At 38.6% G+C, this 22573-nt stretch overlaps 1 protein-coding gene across 1 annotated transcript in view; it reads right to left on the reverse strand.

The window, feature by feature from the left end:
- Positions 1-19704: 19704 nt before the first annotated feature.
- The window catches only part of MTOR (mechanistic target of rapamycin kinase), a 4577509-nt gene continuing 4574640 nt past the window's right edge, over positions 19705-22573 (reverse strand). The window contains exon 58 of the mRNA XM_044063218.1: positions 19705-20190. Within this exon, the coding sequence (XP_043919153.1) occupies positions 20175-20190 (16 nt within the window). The 3' untranslated portion in view covers positions 19705-20174. The remainder of the gene's footprint in view (positions 20191-22573) is intronic.

Genomic DNA, 22573 nt, shown 5'->3' on the forward strand with positions numbered 1-22573 from the left:
TTACTTGGACAGCTTGTCTGTGTACTTAATAAAAGATTTTCGACTGGAAACAGACTGCCTTGCTTGGATTACTTTCGAATACTTAGGAATGCTGTACAATTATATATTTTTGTAACCTTTGTTTTGGAGCTTTTCTCCCCAGGACTCCATTGAAAATGGGTTCTTATTGGCCCAATGGACTATCCTGGTTAACCAACTGCAAATAAATAAAATAAAATATTTTCTATTATTACTTTTTGTTTTGACTTAAGACGAGTTTACATTCGCTACTTCTACTACTATTGTCTGATCTGATTAATATACAGTGATTAACTAGAAATATATGGACTGAAAATCTTCCACACAGAGAAGTTTCTTACACTGTTTTGTTTTTGGACCCATTACACTTTAGTGGGTTGTTTTGAGACTTCGGGGATACCACGGAGATTACTTGTTTTTTAACTCAATATATTCCTAGCCTACGAAGTAAGTTATCACTACAAATAAAACAAAGTATTACTTTAGTTACCTTTAAGACTAGTCTTGAAGACTGGATGGTTAGATGCAAGTTTACACTGGGGTTATCATGTATGCCCCTGCTCGATTTTGGTGCTGAGCACTATTAAGTACTTGAAAAATGTGGCAACAACTTTTAAGTTTTATTAAAGACATATTTGGCTAGGCATCTTATGGCCCCCCCTTGATCACTTGCCTAATATGTTCCTATCATATTTTCCTTGCCCTGTTAAATTAAAAAGAACAGAGGCAGGTTCAAACACTCTCCCAAGTGGTTAAACAGGATAATCTCTGCAGTATCCACTCCTGGAATACTGAAAACAGATAGGATTCCTTAATCATTAAAACTGGAAGAATTAAGCTGCATATTAGAGAGTCAGCCAGCATATTCACTTCTGGATATGAGTAATTGTTATGGTGATACCAGACAGATAATGATTCTTTGCTACCTAGAGGGTATTGTGATATGTCACTCTGATTGTTTACATACCATATTATTGACAAGTTGCCTCACTGGAGCAGGTAGGGCAGTAGTCTCAGTACCTCTTTTAAAGCTTCTACATATGTGAATCCTCTCTGTCCTAAGGAGACTATTACCCTGAACCATGGAAATCTGAGATAGGCCTAACCTCCTGGAGATTGATGGGAATTGTCCAATACTCTAAAGCCAAGTGACAACAGTCTGACACCAAAAGATGATCAGTGAGAAAGGAAAGTTGTGTAAAATCTTACCATAACCATAGATGTCCTTCTTTTCCATGTTGCAGTATTCCACATATGTGTTTACTCCTTTTGCTTTGTGTATGTCTGGCCAGTATGCAAAAGTTTTCAGTCCCTACATGGTGTGTGGGACATTTGATGTGGCTCAAGGAACGTGGGTCATAAAAGTGAAGTCTGCATGCACCAGCCCTCAGAACTGAAAGCCCCAGTTGGAGCCAGTCCTAGATGGGCAGTGCCCATCCTATGCCACCCAGAAAGGGAAATGCAACCTAACAGGAGGGGGTGGTGAGTGGGAAGGAATACTGCAACATGGAAGAGAAGGACATCTATGGTTATGGTAAGATTTTACACAACTTTCCTGTGTCCTTCTATTCCCATGTTGCAGTATTCCACATATGGGTGAGTGCCAAAGCTCACTGAGTATGGGGAGGTGATCTGGTCTAGAGGCTGATTCTGTGAAGGATAGCCCTGGCAAACACTGCCCTAGCTCTAGAGATGTGATTTAGTTTACAATGTTTGGTAAATGTGTGTATTGATAATCAAGTAGCCGCTTCGAGAATGGTGGAAGTATCCAGACCCTTGAAAAAGGCGCCAGAGGAAGCCACAGCCTTGATGGACTGAGCTTTAACAGTACCTTGCAGGGATTTACCATGGTATTGATAGCAGTAGGTGATGGCCTTGGAAATCCAGACAGAGATGGTTTGTTTGGTCACTGCCTTCCCCAGGGCCCTGGGGTGAAAGGAGATGAAAAGTTGGTCAGCCTGCCTGATGGACATGGTTTTATGTAGGTAACATCTAAATTATCTGTGAACATCCAGGGAGTGAAGTACTCCCTCACTGTCCCCATGTGGGTGAAGAAGGTAGGTAAGTGTATGGCCTGATTCAGGGACAGGTCATTCACCACCTTGGGCATGAAGGAAGGGTTAGTTCTAAGAATAATCCTGTCATTGTGGAAAACTAGGAAGAGAGGGATGGCCATAAGGGCTTGCAGCTCTGATACTTTTCTGGCTGAAGTCAATGCTACTAATAATACAGTTTTCCAAGTACAATGTTTTAGGGAGGCTTTGTCTACTGGCTCAAATGGAGTGAGCAAAAGCTTTTCCAGAACATAGTTATGATCCCATGGTGGGGGAGAGGGTTTCCTAGGGGGTGTAAGGTGAAGTACCCCTTTGAGGAAAAGCTTAGCCGGAAGTCTGGATGTCAGAGGGAGGTCCAGAGGGAGGCATGCTGAAATTGCAGACAAATGAGCTTTAATGGAAGAGTAAGCCAAGCCTGTCTGCAGTAGCTCACACAAGTAGGAGAGGACTAGAGGGGTCTCACTTGCAAGCGGGTCCCACTGTCTTTTCTGACACCATATAGAAACCCTTTTCCACTTTGAAGGTAAGGACTTTCTTGTATTTGGTTTCCTGACCTCCTGCAGGACATTGAGCATGCCCTCATTGTAAAGGTGTCTGAAGGGGATCAGAATCCTATCAACCACAGGGTGAGGTACAGTAACTGCCACTGTGGGTGACTCTGGGATGCCTTGTGCTGTGTGAGGTCCACTCTAGGGGGTAACCTGTGGTGATTGCCCTTGGATAACTGTAGAAGTAGGGGGAAGAAGTACTGTCTTGGCCAGTAGGGAGTCACCGACAAGAGTTTTGGTTTGTTTTGCTGGATTTTCAGCAGGAACTTCTGAATGAGTGGGGGGATGCATATAGATATTTCCCCTTCCAGGACATTGAGAAAGCATCTGTTGCTAGTGCCTGCGGGTCTGGTATCCTGGTTCAAAAGCCAGGAAGTTGTCTGCTGATGGAGGAGGCAAACAGGTCTATTTGAGGTGTACCCCACCAGTGGACCAGATCCAGGAAGACATCCCTGTGAAGCATCCATTCGTGGTTGTTTGTGATGGTTCTGCTCAGACAGTCTGCCTCGGAGTTGTGGAGAGAGGGGATGTAGACCGCCTGCAGGGTCACTCCCTGTGAGATGGCTAGTTCCCATACTTGAAGGGCCAGTCTGCAAAGTAAGTATGACTTGGCCCCTCCTTGTTTGTTGAGATACCACAGGACAGTGGTGTTGTCTGTGAAAATCTTCAATGGACATTACTGGAGATAAGGTAGGAAGGCTCAAAGAGCCAGAAGAATTATCCTCATCTCTTGAACATTGATGTTTTCTAGTTTGTGAGGCTTTGGCCTCAGGCCCTGCACCCTTCGATAGCTCAGAGTTGCTCCCCAGCCCAAGTCTGAGGCATCTGTGTGCATGACCTGTGTGGGTAGAGGTGGTTGGAGGGGTAGACCTGGATCGTGGGTCACTTGTGCCACCCACCACTGGATTTCCTTTTTGAGGCATAGGAGGAGGGGAATCCTGTACTCGAGAGGATGAGGTTGGGTCTGACTGACCGGAGATACCATTGTAACTTTCTCATATGCAGTCTTGCTAATGGTAGCATGGGGATAGTAGCTGCCATGTAGCCCAAGAGTCTGAAGTACTGCCTTGCTGTCAATTCTGTGGATTGAAGGACCAGAAGCAGATGTTCTGTCAGGGTTTGCATCCTTTTGGTTTTTGGGGAGGTAAGCTTTCATGAGGTCTATGCAAATTCTGCACCCCAGGAAGACAATGTCTTGTGTAGGCTCCAGGTGGGATTTTGGGAAATTTATCTGGAATCCCGGGGACTGTAGGAGGAACACTACCAGTTGTATGTGTAGCAGGAGGGTTTCCTTGTTACCTTGCCTGGATTAGCAGGTCATCCAGGTAAGGGAACACTTGGATTCCCTTTGTTCTGTAGTAAGCAATCACTGGAGCCAAGCATTTGGTGAAAATCCTTCTTTTCTGGAAACCAGGAAAATCCTGGAGTAGAAACCTCTTCCTTTTGCGTCTGAGGGCACAGATTTGATGGTGCCCTTCTGCAGGTGGTGCAACTGTTGTGTTGGGGGCTTTGGGATGCCCTTTCTCTCTGAGAGGGTGAGTTAGGTCATGAAGTAACCATTTTGAAAGATGGACAGGACCCATTTTTCTGATGTGATGCAAGTCCACACAGGGAGGCAGTGAGAGAGACGAAGTGACAGAGGTAGAGATGGAAGGGGTGGAGGAGGCAAGGTAGGCAGGTAGTCAGATGCTACCTGCCCTATCTGGAAAGGGAGGTCTCTAGCGAGAGGAACGTGAAGCTCTAGCTGGAGGGGGGGGGCTTCCTGGTGGGTTTTCTAGTTCTGGAAGGAGCTGCAGGGTAAGAGTGCTTCCTTATGAACTGGGTTTTAGCTGAGTAATCTCTCTGAAATTTTGGTATGGGAGAAACAAGCAGGTGTTTCAAATCCTGCATTTCTTTTCCTTTTTGCTGTAGTGACTGGCCACTTTTGCACCAAACAAGGACGAATTGTCCAGGGGTGTATCCCTAAGCTTTGCCATAAAGTCCTTAGGAAGGAGCTGTAGGTGTAGCCAGGAATACCTTCTTAATGTAGAAGCTTCTGACCTAGCTGAGGCTTCAGCAGCATCATACCTGCACTTTATGGAGTGCCTGGTAACATGGGGAATGAGGGCCAAAAGAGGACAGTGATGCCTTGGTAGCACAGTATGGTGTATCAGCCAATTCCTTGGAGGCTTTTTCCAGGAGGGATAGGGCATATTTTGCCATATGAGTCTGGTAAACTGCAGCCCTAAAGGATAAGGTAGCAGAAGTGTAAATTTTCTTACCCAGCCTTTTCATGGTCTTGCTGTCTTTGGTAGCTGAAGTATTGAGGTAGTGGGTAAGAGCTTAGAAGAAGCCTTGTCTATGGAGAAGGAGATAGTAGCAGGATCTGCAGGTGGGCACTTTAGGAGGTACCTGGTAGTGTCAGGAACTTTGCAAAGTATGTCAGGTCTGTGTGGGGCAGGTGGTTGAGAGTCTGGGTTTAAGGATGCTGAGGAGAAGGCATTCAAAAAGGCAGGCAAGATTGGAGGAACAGCAGATGGGCTTGCGAAATCCATCTGAATGAGGTCTTAGTATCTTTTTTGTACCTCAGTCATCTCAGAAGATTCACACTTGAAATGGTCTTTCATCTTGGAGATGGTTTCCCCAAAGGTCATTGGGGAATCAGGGTCAGTGGATTCTTACTCTGGGGAACCATACCCCAAGGAAGAAGTGATCTGGGAGGTGTAGGAAAGGAGATTATTCAGAAGAAGAATCAGAAAGGTTTTCCTCTTCCCTCGTGGTAGCCTCTGAAGTTTGAGGACTAGGGCTCAAGAGTGGATGAGGAATGCTAGCAGTCCCTGCAGAAGCAGGATGCAAGGCCATAAAGGCATTAAACAGGCTTCGACTGAAGGTCTGCCAGACAGGCATGCTTTCAGAAGGGGAAGAAAGGTGCTTCCTCTTTTCTTTTCTTTTAAGGGGACTAGCTGTCATCTGAAGGGGGGAAGGCCTGGAATCCTGAGACTGTAAAGGACCAGAGGCATTCAAAGGGCCTATAGCAATCGCTGGTTGCCCCTGGCAGAGACCGACATTGGAACAGCCTCTATGGATGTGTCCTCCATGCAGGATTGTGCAGCTTCTGTAGAGGTACCTGCTATATCCAAGGTGGCAGAATCAGATTCCTCTACCAGGCTAACATCAGCCACAGGCTGAGGGTCGGATGCTAGAGGTGCAGTGGCAATAGTAGGCATTGAAATATTGACCTTCGGTGGTTGAATAGGTATGTCAGATGAAGCCTCCATCCCTAACGCAATCTGTTTTAACCTTTGATTTTCTAAGTATAGGTTTCATGCATGCAAACGATTATGCAAAGTTTTGGGCACAAACGCCTGACAAACTGAACAGGCCTTGTAGTCGTGCAACCTTCCCAAACAGAAGAGACACTGATCATGTGCGTCCTTGTGAGGAATCTGCTGGCCGCATGTACACTTGCCCTTTCTGGATCACATGAACAGGCAATACAATAAAGAAAAAAGGAATGAAAGGTTCCCCAGTGGGGGTACTTATCTGATTTCTCAACTCTGACAGCAGCGAGAACAGGAACACCTGCTGTACGACTGGCGGCTGAGAAGTTCTGAGGGCTGGTGCATGCAGACATCACTTTTATTGCCCATATTCCTTGAGCCAAATCAGACATCCTACGCACCGTGTAGAGACTGAAAACATTTGCATACTGGCCAGACATACACGAAGCAAGAGGAGTAAACCCATATGTGGAATACTGCAACATGGGAATAGAAGGACATTACTGTTACTCTGTAATCATTACCAAGGTCAATTATAAAGAATAGCTTACATACAAAAGTATATAAGGTACACACAGCAACAAACAATTACATCAAAATTACATTATAGTGAAATATATGTTGCAAAAGAAAACATGCTCCACAGAAGAACAACAGAAAAGTATTCAGTGTAACTATTATGAAGCAGATGCATGGCTTACTTAGATGCTAAAGTAAACATATGTAGTGTGCCCAGGTATTAGAAAAGTTGGTTGCTAAAGCAATGTGTCGCACAAACTGTAACATAAGCAAAATCAGCAAGGTAGACACTTACACTAAACAGTGCATTTCTTTGCCCCTGTAAAGGCAGGTCTCTGAGATTTTTCCAACTTTTAATGAATACAAAATCAAACCAGGGATACTACAGGGATTCCTTAAGTGCTCATTAGAAGCCATTTATCTGTGTAGCAGAATATATGAAATTCCTTCTTCTGCAAGGCATCTGAAAGACCTTAAAGGAAGGGCCATGTGTTTTGGGATATAAGGAGGACAGGACTCACAGCTCTCTCTGTGACAGGTAAAAACCTTGTTTTCTTCTGAGTCCTATTCTTGAGATGTTGAGGTAGAGGAAAAACCCTCACTAAACTTCGTTCCCCAAAGGACTGGCCAACATTTGCTTGATAAGTTAGGGGTTAAGCCTGCAATGGTTAAATGGAGTGGATCTGGCCATATGGAAATGTTTACAAGGGAATGCAAATGGACAAGAGGTGCTGATGCAGGGATCAGCATGTGTTTCCCAATGGCACCTTTATACCAGAAAGACAAGTCTCACCAGATGTGACACTGCCAATAAATGTACAATGTCTGGATCTCCTCTGTGGGTACTGCAGGCATGGAAGGACTCAATAGAACTTCCTTGATCTTGGCTGGTGAGTCTTGCAGGAGGTGACAGGAAGCCTGGGAAGAAGACTCTTTGGTCCTGAGTATGACAACTGAGCATGTGCTGTGGCACTCCAGAGATCTCTGTTCAACAACAGGTCAGGCAGCATGTTCAGAACACTCAACCATTGGAAAGGTGGTAAGGATACCACAAAATCCATGAAAAGAAGGTTGACAGTGGTACAGCAAAAGAAGGTTGACAGGGCTACAGTTCTCTATGCATCCAGATGTTGGGCAATGAAAGGTGTCAGCTCAACCCCTCTCTAAGGGGAAGGGGCAATAAGCAAGAACCATAAGGTTACCTCTCATGGGATACAAAATTGGAAATAAGAGAAGGTGGCTTAAACTTAGCCTCTGATTCCCTCACAGTCTAATATATGAACACCATCTCATGAGGGAACCTCCTGCTGGATCCTGTTGTAGACACCTTCAACTGCCACCACGTTTAAAAAGCTGGAGTAAGCCTCCATATTTTCTTCTCTTCACCTTATGGATCATTGAGTTGATAAGGCTGGCACCTTTTTATCTCATTCATTTGTTAACTAGATAAACCCAAGACTATAGTATGAAGGCCATTAGTAAGTTGCAGCCTTAATCTTCTGCATTAAAATGCTAGACCACCTACCCTGGTGGTATCAGATATTATGATTCTTACACAAGTAAGGAAAACAGTGCTAATGTAGGTCCTAGTTCATTATCTGACTGCAAGGACATATGGAATATTCCTTTTATTGCATAGCATGTAAAGCTTTCCTGATGAAATATTAGGATGTAAAACTGAACTGTGCAGCAAAGCAGCTAGGTGTTCCCTCCTATCTAGAGGGATTATACCATTAATATTGACAACCCTTCCCCTTCATACTATACATAGTACCTTCCAGAATATTTTCCATTTTAGTTACAAATCTATTTTGCATTATTTTCATAAAGATCTTGATTATTATTATTCAATGCAATCAGTCTCCGTTTTTTGTTTCCTATCTTCCATAAGAATTTCTGTAGTCCATTACATAATTCTTTATACATAAAACCTTCATTTAACAATTCATTCAAAAATCTTTTAATTTCTTTTTTGTCAATCCTTTAAATTTATATGCATTTCATACCCTATTCCATCTGGTCCTGCAGCCAAACATATATTTAGTGGTCCTAATAATTTATCTAGCTCATTTAAAGAAATCTCCTTTTCAAACTCTCTAATCTGTTTTCTGCTAACTTTTTTATTTGCCATATTTTTTTTCACTGCATTCTTTTTTCTTTAAACTTTTCTTGCACATATTGTACTGCACTATTCATAAACTTTTCTGGAGTTCTTTCTATTTCTTATTTTAGATTTTTTATTTCTCTCATAACACTACCTTCTTCCTTTACTAATCTGCTTAAGTAACTCAATACTATTTATAGGATCATAGGAGATTACTAGGCTATCAACCCAGAGGTCATTTTAAGCCTTGCCATTTCAACCCAATGTAATACCATAAAGGTACTATTCAATACCAAAAACTGCATTTAGTGATGAGCAAGAATTTACGGTGCCCCATCCACTCATCCAGGTATCTCTTCAACAGTGTCATGCAGGTGCACTGTTTCACATGAATCAGTAGTCTGTTCCAAAGATGCGGCAGTCACTGGGAAATAAATCTGTCCCTCCAGCATGTCCTATTTAAGTCACAGGCCATATTTAAGTCCCTGGAATGGGTGGCCCTAGACCCATTTGATTTACAGATATGCAGTAAGTTCATTAAGTTTGGGTTTCTCTGTAGGCCAGGCATAAGTCTCCCCTAAGTCTATACGATATGCCGTACAGTAACAGGGATTTTAGTTGGTCCACGTAAGGCACATGCTGGAGGCCCTTGATCTTCTTTGTTAGAAACCTCTGCGGTCTCTCTTAATTGCTGTACGTGCTTAGTACGATACATAAGGTATGGAGCATTATACTCAATTATGGGCCAGATAAGTGCTGAGTATACAGGGTTATAACTTCTTTTGCTCTTGAGGCAATGTCTTTACTAATTAAGTGAGCTACATGGAAAGCTTTCCTTACAATGGGAGACACGTGGTGATTGAAGTTAAGGTCACAGTCAACCTGTGATCCCAGCTCCCTTACCACTTCTTGTGTATTTAGGGTATTGTTACTGATTTGATAGTATGAAGGGACATTGTCTGTGCCGAAGGGAATGATGAAGCATTTCTTTGCATTCAGTTTGAGACTGTGACTAATATAACAGTTGCTGGTCTATGTGAGACCAACCTGGAGTATACTGACAATTTGGGGATTCAATGATTGCACCTACTTTGAAGTTGTCTGCAAACTTAGTCAGCCACAACCCTTTAGTTTTGACTTGAAATACTGAGAAGTATATACCAAACAGTAGGGGGCCCAGCACCGACCCCTGTGGCACCCCACTGGTAAAAAGTCTGCTGGTTGATGTGGAGTTACCCACTTTTATAGTGTGTGTCCAGTTTGTGAGCCAGCTGGCAACCCATCTTACAATGAAAGGATTTACATTCAGTTTGCTAATTTTTTTGGCAATTCCTTGCAAAAAACATCTTTGCTTATATAACAGTTCATGTATTTTTTCTTGATTTGTTTCATATAAATCTTTTTCTTTGTCAAAGTACTTTTTATCATTATGTTCTAAATCTGACTTAAAAATCACACAACCAGGAACTGTAAAACATGAACCATAACTAAAGAAAGACCATTTCCAGTAGAACACTCGAGTAGTGCTGAGAGCTGATCACACCAATGTGTAATATAAAATATGGTTTATTGAGCGCGCTTTCATCTTTAAAAACAAGACTTCATCACGAAAACCCTTTTTCTGATGAAGTCTTGTTTTTAAAGATGAAAGCACATTCAATAAACCATATTTCATATTACACATTGGTGTGATCAACACTACTCGAGTGTTCTACTGGAACTGGTCCTTTCTTTAGTTATGGTTTATGTTCTAAATCTTCCAGTGCATCGTTATATGTTCTTTTACATTTCTTTCTCTACTTTTCTCACATCATATTGCCACTGGGGGGAAAAAAAAAAAAAAAATATATATATATATATATATATATATATATTGTTTTTTCCACGACTATCATGCATCATTCAGAACATTTTGTGGAAAATGTTCACATAGCAATATGATCTTTCCATAACTGTATTACTAATCTCTTCCCTTCTTCATTCCACGCTTTCTCATTTATCATATTTATAGGTTTGCCTATTTTTGTATATTTATAGGTTCATATAGGTACTAGGCTACTGACCCTAGGGCCTATATAAGCCTAGCCAAAAAGGTACCCTACCTTGTATCCTTTATCTGTAGCCATAGTGCCTATTGATGATCAGAAAATCATGTTTCAACTACCTCCCTTTCTCCTACTACTACATCTTCTGATACTATAAAATAATATGTTTCATTTCTATACATATCCTTTCAATACAACATTATTCTGCAAGAAGCATCCAAAAGGCCAGCAAAATAATATAGGACACCATGCATTGTGTGCATGGAATGTTTAAGCATTTGGGATTGAGCAAGAGATATTGCAGCATCCACTGCAGGACTACAAGACCCAATAACAGTTTCTACCCTACAGTGATTAGACTTCTGAACTCAGGCACTAGTCCCAGAGGTCTGGAAACATACGTCAATTTTTATTTGTGCAATATATATCTTACATATATTCCAACTAAGCGCAATATTTATTTATTATATCTATTGTCAGTATTATTTAATCCACTCAAGTGCAATATTGCACAAATAACTTAGGCATTGTTTAATCTGCAGTGTGTTTTATATTACATTAAATAGGGTAGTTAATTTAACTGAGGAGAGGGGTACTCTTATTGTATACGAGTGTTGGTAAATGTCTCTGCTCTTTCTTGTGTGCAGTAGGAGTAGTATTGTATTTGTTAGTTATATGTATTCCTCTATTTCACTTTCCTTTGTAATCTCAAGAATTGAGCTGATGCATGAAATTTTGTTTAGGCTACACATGTATAGTTCTGAATGACAATAAAGGTTGCTTTGACTTTTATAAGTCTATGGATTTTTGTTCCAAGGTTTTAACTCACCACATCTTTTAACTTCTAACATTTTGCTTACATTATTTCCTTTCTTTTTACGCTTGCTTCTTAAATCCCAACTAACATCTCCTGTTGTTGTAATATTCATATTTATCACTACATGGCCTACAATTTGATGAAATAAACAATGTTATAATTCTATATACTTGTTCTTTCCATTTTAAATTTACAATGCTTAATCCTCCTATTTTTGTTAAAGTTACATCTAATACCTTTAATGTACTTCTACAGAATACAAAAATCCACAAAACACGGACTAATAAACTATTGAAGTGGCCAACCAGGTCACAATAAGAGCTACGCTTCAAAAGTTAGAATTGCAGTTTAATGAAACAAATTAAAAGTGAGCGTAAAATCAAGTACACGCTTTCGGCAAGCACTATGTCCCACCTTCATCAGACAAACAAATGTAACAATGCCAAATAACAGTATTTATATCCACAAAAGTTTAAAATCTCCAATCATTTTAAAATGCATTTCAATTAATTATACATTATCATGGGAACCTCGAATATGTGTCCACCCACAATAACATCTTAAAGATGTAGGACTGAACCGCATCATAAATTCATATATTAATATATAACTTATTTGAATACCTATGCAAATTGTAAATTATAAATTAATATTGGAAAATTTCTTTTATATATAAAATCCTATATGAAATATATATATATATATATATATATATATATATATATATATTACAATATGTTTTGTTACCTATTTAAAATTAAATTACATTAAAATAGGCATATACAATAAAACATGACATCCTATTGTTGTTCAAAAAGCATCTCATCTATTGCATGCCAATAATTTTAAAACTGGTTTAATTGATAGAGTTTCATTGATTCCTGGACTGATGTGAGCTCTAGTACGAATTTGCCAAAGGAGTTCGTTGATTTCCAGTCGAATCTGCCAAGGGCCACCTCTATTATTTACAAAACCTTTTTGTAAAATTACAAAACCAAAAGTATGCCCCTCATTCTCTATTATATGCCTAGCAAGTGCATTATAAGCATCTTTTTTATTTATAGCATATTGGTGTTCATATATCCGGCATTTTAATTTGCGCTCGGTTTTGCCGATATAAAATGCTTTGCACTGGGAGCATACTGCTGCATAAACTACGATTTTTGTTTTGTAGTTATAATGATCATTAATTTTATACATAATATCATTAATAAGTACCTGGTTGCATACTTTGATAAATCTACATTGGGCACAAAAGCCACATTTAAACATCCCATATTGCCTATTAATATTATTCTTAATCTTGCTTCTTTGCAATATGGTCTTTAAATTGTCATCCCTCCTATAAGTGATCTTAGGGACTTCACCTAATAAATTCATTAGATATCTATCATTTTTTGATACGTCCCAATTTTTAAAAATTATTTCCTTAATTTCTTTAAAATCCAAGGAATAGGTATGTAAGAAACTAATTCTATAATTATTATTAGTTTCATCCTTCTTATTTTCAATTTTATTGGGACTATTATCTAAAATAAGCTCCCCATTAGGTTCAACAATATAATTGTGGCTTAATAGAGGAAAATATAGGCCCTCATTTCGTTTAAATGTAACCTCAGCTATTATATCTGAGACTAATTTGAAAGCGTTACTGAACCGAGTTGATGTATTAACGCAAAAGGTTGACGCTTTTTCCACACGAAGGTCTGAACCTAATAACGGCTTTCCTATAACTGGTCAACCCTCGTTTGCGAGGGTTTTGGCGAATACACCACTGAACGGCCAGGGGTCCCCTCGTATTGGAAACAACAGTGGGACTCAGGATAATAACTATGTGCAAGCAGTTGGGTCCAGGGAACAAGCCCATGTACCTACTCCAGAAGAAAATCAACAAAGAGGTAATTCGAATTTTAATGCTGCTTTTAGACCAGTTAATAATCATATGTTAGGCAATGATGGAGTGCCTATAATAAGTAATTTTCTGGACAACAACAATTTTTTTGGTGAACGTTCAGAAGCCAACGTAATTTCTGCTGATAATAACGATAGTGAGACATCTAGGTTAGCTGATATGATTGACGAGTTTGATGTTAAATTATTTAAATGTAAAAAACTACAACTCGAGGTTTCTTACCTCGAGGAATGCATTAAGAGTAATGTCATTCCTAAAGGGTTACGTCAATGGCGTTTCCCCGCCGGACTAACGGATGATTCTCCTTTTTATAATGAACTGATTGACCTTTTTGATAGACAGGGGAAAGATTTCCTACTGGCTCTCATTGCTTATTATTCTAAGGACATTTCTACGTTGAAAATAGAGCTGGAAGGCTTGGAAGATAAAATAAAGGCTCATTCAGATTTTTTACAGTACAAATATGAGTACTGTAGAATCTATACCAGCATAGATGCCACAATGGAAAAACTTTTATTACATAAGAAAAAGAAATTGACACGTGACATCAATGACTATAACAACAAATGTGCCTATCCAAGAATTCCAGCGCAGGGTCAACATACAAACAATTTGGACATTGATAATCAATCCATAAGGGGCCAATCGAATGTTCCAAATGTAGATAATGTTCCTAATAGGCCACAAGAGCAAAGAACTACTTTAAGAAGAAGTCCCAGGCTGAATAATAATATTAGAAATGACAATATGAATAATGCAGTACATGATGTAGGTCGGAATATCCAACAAAATGATAGCAGTGGTGAAGTGACACAAGAAGGTGATTTACAAAATCACCAAGACCAACAGGGTTTTCACCAGGTCAATTATCACAGATACAACAAACAACAGAGGCCATATCAGCAATCCAATACCAAGAACAGGAGGAAAACACGGAAGAGATGAATTTAGATTTAAGTTTTGGGTTGCAACTTAAACTACATAGAAGCTCCAATGGGGACTTTAAGATTTATAACTACACTGTGATGGACATACATCAAGATATGGTCGACTTTCTAGCAAAAGATTTATCTTTTGTTCCAGGTCGACGAATGGACATTGCTAAGACTATAATAGACTTAAAAATCTTTGTACGTAAATTAAATCTAACTGCCCTTTTGGGTAACAACACAGCTTCTATCAGAATCCCTCAGAGTTTCCAGTTCATATAACCCACCTTTACATCCCATTTTAAACACATTTGAAAAGATCTGTGAAATGGATTTGTGGGCCATTCACAATCATGAAATTTTTAAGAATTATGTCCATCCTAGTAATATTACTAGTTTAGAATGGGACTTCATACATTTATTAAAAGATTGTGGAATAAGAGTCATGAAACCAGATAAAGGTGGGGGTTTGGTCTTTATGGACCATTACATGTATGTTGAGTATATGCAAAAACATCTGGAAACCCCTGCGTATAAGCCTGTTTCATTAAACGAAATTCATATCGCATATAAAAAAAATCAATAATATCTTGAATGATTTATTTCTAGAAGGGTTTACTGATTTAACATTACATGAATATTTACGAATGGCTGCACCCAAAATACCAGCACACTTCGGAACCCCTAAATTGCATAAAAGATTAATCAATCCCCCGTTTAGGCCCATCATTGATGGCAGGGGTTCAATCACATACGCCTGTGCTAAATACATTGACAGCATTATTAAACCACTACTAAGCAGTGAAAAACAAATTTGTAAAGACTCCTGGTCCTTCTTAGAAAATATTAGCAAATTAGAACATTCACCAGAATCTATTTTTTTGACGATAGACGTCAAAGATTTATATACCATGATACCTCAAACTTTGGGCATCGACTGGGTAAGACAGTTTTTAGTTTCTAAGAAGGTCAGTGAGGATATTATTCACTTAATTGAGTCTTTATTAGAACTTGTTTTGACAAACAATTTCTTTTATTTTGAAAACAAGTTTTATTTGCAGACATTTGGTGTAGCGATGGGCTCACCTTGTGGCGGAACGTTTGCTAATGCTGTCATGGCGTTCTGTGAAAACACTCTACTTTTTAGAAATGATTGGTTTCAAAAACATGTCTCCTGGTACACTAGGTACCAGGATGACATTTTCTGCATATGGACAGGAGATCCGAACACTGTTCCACTATTTATCGAAGACATCTCTAAAATGACAAACTTTTTAGAATTTACATATAATTTAGGGATAGACCAGATTAATTATTTGGATATTCTATTAATTAATGATAGAATCAATTGTAAATATAAAAGTTTAATTTTCAGAAAACAAACATATTCTAATTCCTTGTTGCACTTTTCAAGTAATCACCCATTTCACCAGAAAAAAGCGGTAATAAAAGGACAGTTAGTACGTGCAGCACGCATGGTTTCTGACTGTCATGACTATGAAAACGAATGCAATCGACTTATGAATATGTTTTTAGTCAAAGGATATCCTTTCAAATTAGTCTCAGATATAATAGCTGAGGTTACATTTAAACGAAATGAGGGCCTATATTTTCCTCTATTAAGCCACAATCATATTGTGGAACCTAATGGGGAGCTTATTTTAGATAATAGTCCCAATAAAATTGAAAATAAGAAGGATGAAACTAATAATAATTATAGAATTAGTTTCTTACATACCTAGTCCTTGGATTTTAAAGAAATTAAGGAAATAATTTTTAAAAATTGGGACATATTAAAAAATGATAGATATCTAATGAATTTATTAGGTGAAGTCCCTAAGATCACTTATAGGAGGGATGACAATTTAAAGACCATATTGCAAAGAAGCAAGATTAAGAATAATATTAATAGGCAATATGGGATGTTTAAATGTGGCTTTTGTGCCCAATGTAGATTTATCAAAGTATGCAACCAGGTACTTATTAATGATATTATGTATAAAATTAATGATCATTATAACTGCGAAACAAAAATCGTAGTTTATGCAGCAGTATGCTCCCAGTGCAAAGCATTTTATATCGGCAAAACCGAGCGCAAATTAAAATGCCGGATATATGAACACCAATATGCTATAAATAAAAAAGATGCTAATAATGCACTTGCTAGGCATATAATAGAGAATGAGGGGCATACTTTTGGTTTTGTAATTTTACAAAAAGGTTTTGTAAATAATAGAGGTGGCCCTTGGCAGATTCGACTGGAAATCAACGAACTCCTTTGGCAAATTCGTACTAGAGCTCACATCAGTCCAGGGATCAATGAAACTCTATCAATTAAACCAGTTTTAAAATTATTGGCATGCAATAGATGAGATGCTTTTTGAACAACAATAGGATGTCCTGTTTTATTGTATATGCCTATTTTAATGTAATTTAATTTTAAATAGGTAACAAAACATATTGTAATATATATATATATATATATATATTTCATATAGGATTTTATACATAAAAGAAATTTTCCAATATTAATTTATAATTTACAATTTGCATAGGTATTCAAATAAGTTATATATTAATATATGAATTTATGATGCGGTTCAGTCCTACATCTTTAAGATGTTATTGTGGGTGGACACATATTCGAGGTTCCCATGACAATGTATAATTAATTGAAATGCATTTTAAAATGATTGGAGATTTTAAACTTTTGTGGATATAAATACTGTTATTTGGCATTGTTACATTTGTTTGTCTGATGAAGGTGGGACATAGTGCTTGCCGAAAGCGTGTACTTGATTTTACGCTCACTTTTAATTTGTTTCATTAAACTGCAATTCTAACTTTTGAAGCGTAGCTCTTATTGTGACCTGGTTGGCCACTTCAATACTTCTACAGAATACAGCTATTCTAGAACATCTCCTGATTCTTTCTTCCCCATAGTTTCTGTTTGTAAGCTTTCATTTGTTAAACATCCTGTGTCTTCTAATTACTTCTATGTCATATGTATTACACCACTCCAAAATCCCTTTTTTCTTACTATTCACATTTACAGAAAGCACTATAAACCTAACCAATATGCCTCCAAAAGGAGAGAATCAACACTGCACTTTGTGTCTGAGTCAAACACTTTAACCATTATATCAACCAACAATCAGTAGCTGTATATTCTTTTTCATCCATTTCCTTTTGTTTTCCTTTTGTGCTTACCTGTTCAAATTTTCATTTTCTGGCTTTTACCCTTTTATCAATAGGATTCCTTTTTTTTTTTTTACTACCTCCCAATTTATGCCTTCTTCATTTTTTTCCAGAGCCTTCTTCTATGCCATCTTTATTATTGTTTTCTCACCTAATTTTATTAATATTTCTATTTAAAAACGTATTCCCTTTGTTCATGTTTCTCTTTCTTCTTCCTTACTCTTGCTTTCATTTTTGCAATCCATCCAAAAATGTCCAATTGTGTTACATTTATACACCTCAATTCACATTTTATTTGCATCATGTCCGATTTCCCCACAAATATTAGAGTATCCTTTTGTTACAATTACTTATCAAATGTCCTTCTTTTCAACAAAAAACACATTTTGGGTAGTCCCCAGAATTTTGCAACACCTCTCTTGCCCTCCACATTTATCATGCTTGGTATATGTATATTTTTTCTCTTTCTATTTAAAACACAATATTGCAATCCTAGCCACCAGTTCATAAATGACTTTTGTCATAAACTTTGGCAATTTCCAGTCCTTCTTTACAAGAAGTCTTTAAATGTCCTTTCAAGGTCTCTCTTTCTACCTCTGTTTGAAATTGTTTGTGAATTTTCTTTTTTTATTTCCCTGTTAAATGCTTTTATCACATAACAATTCCATGAGTTAAAGTCTTTTTTTCATATTCTCCAAGAACATTTTCCATTGAAAAAAAAAACAGTTTCAAATATAATGTCACAATATGTATCTTTGTTAATAAGAATAAATGCTCTTACCTCATGTGCTTTTACACCCAAAGGTGCTATAAAATTGTCCCCCACATCATACCTGTCCCATTTCTTTATTTTCTTTACTTTGAATCTTTACCACTTACGTCCATTTTGCATTTTTTTCTGCTACTTCCCTTTTGCCTTCTTTTAATTTCTATGCATATGTTTTCTTTTCCATCTTACCACTATTCTTTGGGATTGTCTCTGCAGCCTCCTTTTGTATTTTCTCCATAATATCCCTCCAAGTCCCTCCAAGAAACATTTCCTTCATTTTCTGGCTAAACTCTGCATCACCATTTAAGTAAATTATCCTGGAACTCTCTCAACTGGAAGGCTGTAATTATACATTCATCATTTACTGACTCATTGCCATCAACCAGATTTCTTTAAAACATCTCAGAATCCTGCGCACATTCTCTGGTCTTGATATTTGCTTTCACCTCAATTTCTCACCATTCCATCATCTCCTGCTCTCACTTCATCTGTCTTCCTTGTTTCTCCAGGCCACCTCTGTGCCTGGAACGGAAACATGAAGCGTTCCTGCAAAATGGGCCCCCTCGCAACAATGATAAGTAGGGGAAGTTCCTCAATGCCCTAGACAAATTTCCCCTAATAGTGCAAATACCACCTTTGGTCTCCCATGAAAAGAAACTACTAGCCTAGGGAGAATAACTCGGTCAACAAAAGGGATGGCTAAATAAAGTTTTTCTGTTTTTTATGATTTTTTGAGCTATGCTTTTCAATACTTAAAAGATAAAGTGTGACTTTCGAGCTAACATAGGGAAATCGAACGATAATGTTTACTGTATAACTCCCAATACATATAAAACCTGAACTAAATAAAGTGCCTAAATTACCAAATCCAATTTCTATTTGTAGTAATTTTTGTGGTGGAGCAATATCATTACCTATGGTATGTGCCTGTCTCTCACAAAAATGAAAGTGATATAGTGAAGTGGTAAAACACCATAGTATGTATAAAAAATAGTGTTGCAAGGTTATGCTTGTGGTTACAGTAAAACTGAGACACTGGAGATTATACTGTGATAAAACACTGGCTAATATTTTTTTCCAGTGGAATGGGCATACATACTTCTGGAAGATGGAAACCAAAATAAAACTGCATGCAAATATGGTTAATTTATTTACTTCATATGACCTTCTAACACATTAGGAGTAATGGAAACTGTACAAACTCTCCACTTAAAAGAAAATGTAAGCAAAATTTTCCGAAGGCCAATGCCAGTTCCTGACTGGGTGCCAGACTATGGATAGATTACACTGACGCACCACCAAAACTAAAGCTCAATGGCTGTCCAACAGACTTCAATCATATCTGACAGCATGTGATTATAAAATGCAGTTCAAAAAGATTTAAAATTCCAAAATGATACCATATAATACTTGTCCAGTAAGTTATATGCCACAATATGTTGTGAAATGTCAACACCAACCTTCTAGTAAGTTAATTTTTACGGTATATTGTGAAATGTCAATGACAATAAAATACTATTATCTCATAAAATAACAGTAGCAGTAGTTTATTGTTTAGTATCTGCTACAATACATTGCAGCAGCAGTTCTGTGTAGCAGCATTTAATACTTATTTGGACTTTATGAAGTATTATTACAAAACAATTTTTACAGTTACGATTTCTTAAGTCAGTATTCATTATTTTAAAAATGTGACAGAAATCATACAAAATTTTACTTCATAATGCCATTTACATCAATGGCAAAGAAAACTATAATAAATATTATTAAAGAACAAAACAGACAAAAGCAAAATTCATTTATTGGATTTTAACCAGGTATGCTTATCAAGGCCTGATATCCCATTTTTAGGGGTGATCTGACAGCACAAGAAAATGTGTTGCTTGTGATTGCACAGTTATGGCCAACCCAAATGAAGTCCATGTCTTCATGTCTGTAGTCCTGCATGATAACCTTTATGCTTTAAACCTCTGATGTGAGTATCTGAACGACTGTAGCACTTCACCAGAATGGACACCTGTGAAAAACAAAGAAGGAACAATAATAACCAATTGCAAAAGCAAGTGATGCATTTTAAGAAGGCTTCTGCAAAGCTAGAGTTAAAGGACATAGAGTGGGATTCAGAAACACTTGGTGCTTAATCCTAAGGGACAACTACGTTTAAGCAAAACTAAAATAATACTGTAACAGCTTACTGGTGTTAAATAAGCAAGAAAACTAAATAAAATACAACCAAAGACTACTGAAAACCAAACAAAACCTTTACTAGTGAATCAATCTAAACTTCTGTATCTGTAATACATTTTGTTAAACAAACACAAATGAGAATGAACATTTTACACAACTGCAAGCTAAAAAGTGAATGACATGTCAAAATTTATAACTTGGCGCAAATGGAATGGAGCTCTGAATGTAACCCAAGTGGCCATGGTTCTACTAGCGGCCCTGGCACTGGAGGAGCCATGCATAGAAGGGAAGGACTGAAGCTGCATGACCCATTAGCCTCTTTCGAGGAGAGGGCCCAATGCACTCATGGATACACTGTGTGGTGCAGTTTCCCAAGTGGAGACAAAGTAAAAGTACAATTGTGTACACTTATCATAAATGTAGATGTTCGAGTGTATTCACTGTTGCAGTCATCACTTGTGGGTTATCCCTGCTGGGTAGCCCTCGGCTGGCCTGAATACTAGAGTAAAGATTTCCCTCCTGCGTCGGCTGTCCTGAGACTGTGGCTGACATAAGGTCATCAGGGCTATAAAGGGTGGCAGCCGACATCATTACATCAGTTTTTCTTGCCCCCAATAGTCAGGAGCCCCTAAGAGAATATAGAAATATGGGGGAAGGTGGGAGGGAAACAGGACTGCAACAGTGAATACACTCGAACATCTACATTTATGGTAAGTGTACACAACTGTACTATGTTCTTCATGTTTCACTGTTGCCGTCATCAGTTGTGGGAAGATTCCCGAGGCTGAGAAAGTGGGTGGAGGCATGCTAAGTAGGTTATGGGAATGCTAGCATGCCCTACAGGACTGTAGATTATTATTATTTATTTATTTTACATTTGTTGACCGGGCTAGTCCATCTGGACACAATATCCGTTTTCAGTAGAGGCCCGGGGAGAAAAGCTCCATTACAGGTAAATACACAACAATTTATCACGTTAGGCATAATATTAGTCAAAATATAAGGTAGAAAAAAGAAAAAAATATTTCAAATACAAAACAAATACTAATAATAGGAAATAAACTTATACTATATACAACTATATTAGACTATATAAAAGATGTAACACTAACACAGGATACAGACAGAACAAACGTAACTGGTAAATAGCCCAATTCCTAGATAATAACTCTCTGATGCAAATCCTGCCCTGGTTTTGGAGAATGTAGCCAGCTGGTAGTGCTTAGTGATGGTTGAGGGTTACATCAGAGACCACCTTAGGCATAAAGGAGGGGTTGGTTCTCAGACAGACCCTGTCTGCATAGAAAATGATGAAGGGCTCAGTGGTCATGAAGGCCTGGAGCTCAGATACCTTCCTTGCAGAAGTGATGGCTAGCAAGAAAGCAGTTTTCTAAGAGGGATACTTGAGATCTGCTGAGGATGCTGGCTCAAAAGGGGGTACAGTTAACTTTTTCAAAAGAAAGTGTAGATCCCACGCTGGTGCAGGTGGTCTTCTAGTTGGTCTGATGTGAGCCACACCTCTGAGGAACTGTTTTAAGAAGTGTTGAGAGAACAAGGGCTGCTCTGTCTGGATATATGAAGCATGAGTCTTGACAGAGGAGTAAGACAACCCCTTTTCTAGAAGCTCTGCCAGGTATTCCAAAACCAGTGTTAAAGTGGCATTGGCGCTCTCTGCACCTCTGCTGCTGCACCAGCAGGTGAACCTTTTCCATTTTGCGGAATAAGATTTTCTAGTGCTGGGTCTATAGGCCTCCTTAATATTGTCTAACACTTGTTTGCTCATGGCTGAAGTGTTATCTGCCTTTGTGGAATCAGCCATGTGGTTAACCTGAGTGTGGCAAGACCTGGGTGCAGTGGCTTCCCTCTCTGTTGTGTGAGAAGGCCTGTAGTGGAGGGTAGGTGGATGGGAGGATGTATGCTCAGATTGAGAAGCATGGGTTACCAGTGCTGCCTCAGCCAGTCTGGGGCAATTAGGATAGCCCTTGGCCCTTCCTCTTTGATCTTGAGCAGCACCCTGGATATCAGAGGTAGTGGGGGGGGGGGGAGCGTACACAAACAGGCTGCCCCAGTGGAAGGAGAGGGCGTCCACCCCAAAGCTTCTGGGTGAAACTCTCTTGTGCAGAATTTGGTCAGTTGGCAATTCTAGTAGCTTGCAAAAAGGTTTATGTCTGGTTTCCCCCATATCTGACTGATCTTTATGAAGGCCTCCCTGT

This window comes from Protopterus annectens, chromosome 2.part1 (genome assembly GCF_019279795.1).
Source record: "Protopterus annectens isolate FY-2018-M chromosome 2.part1, PAN1.0, whole genome shotgun sequence".
In the NCBI taxonomy this organism is placed as follows: domain Eukaryota; kingdom Metazoa; phylum Chordata; order Ceratodontiformes; family Protopteridae; genus Protopterus; species Protopterus annectens.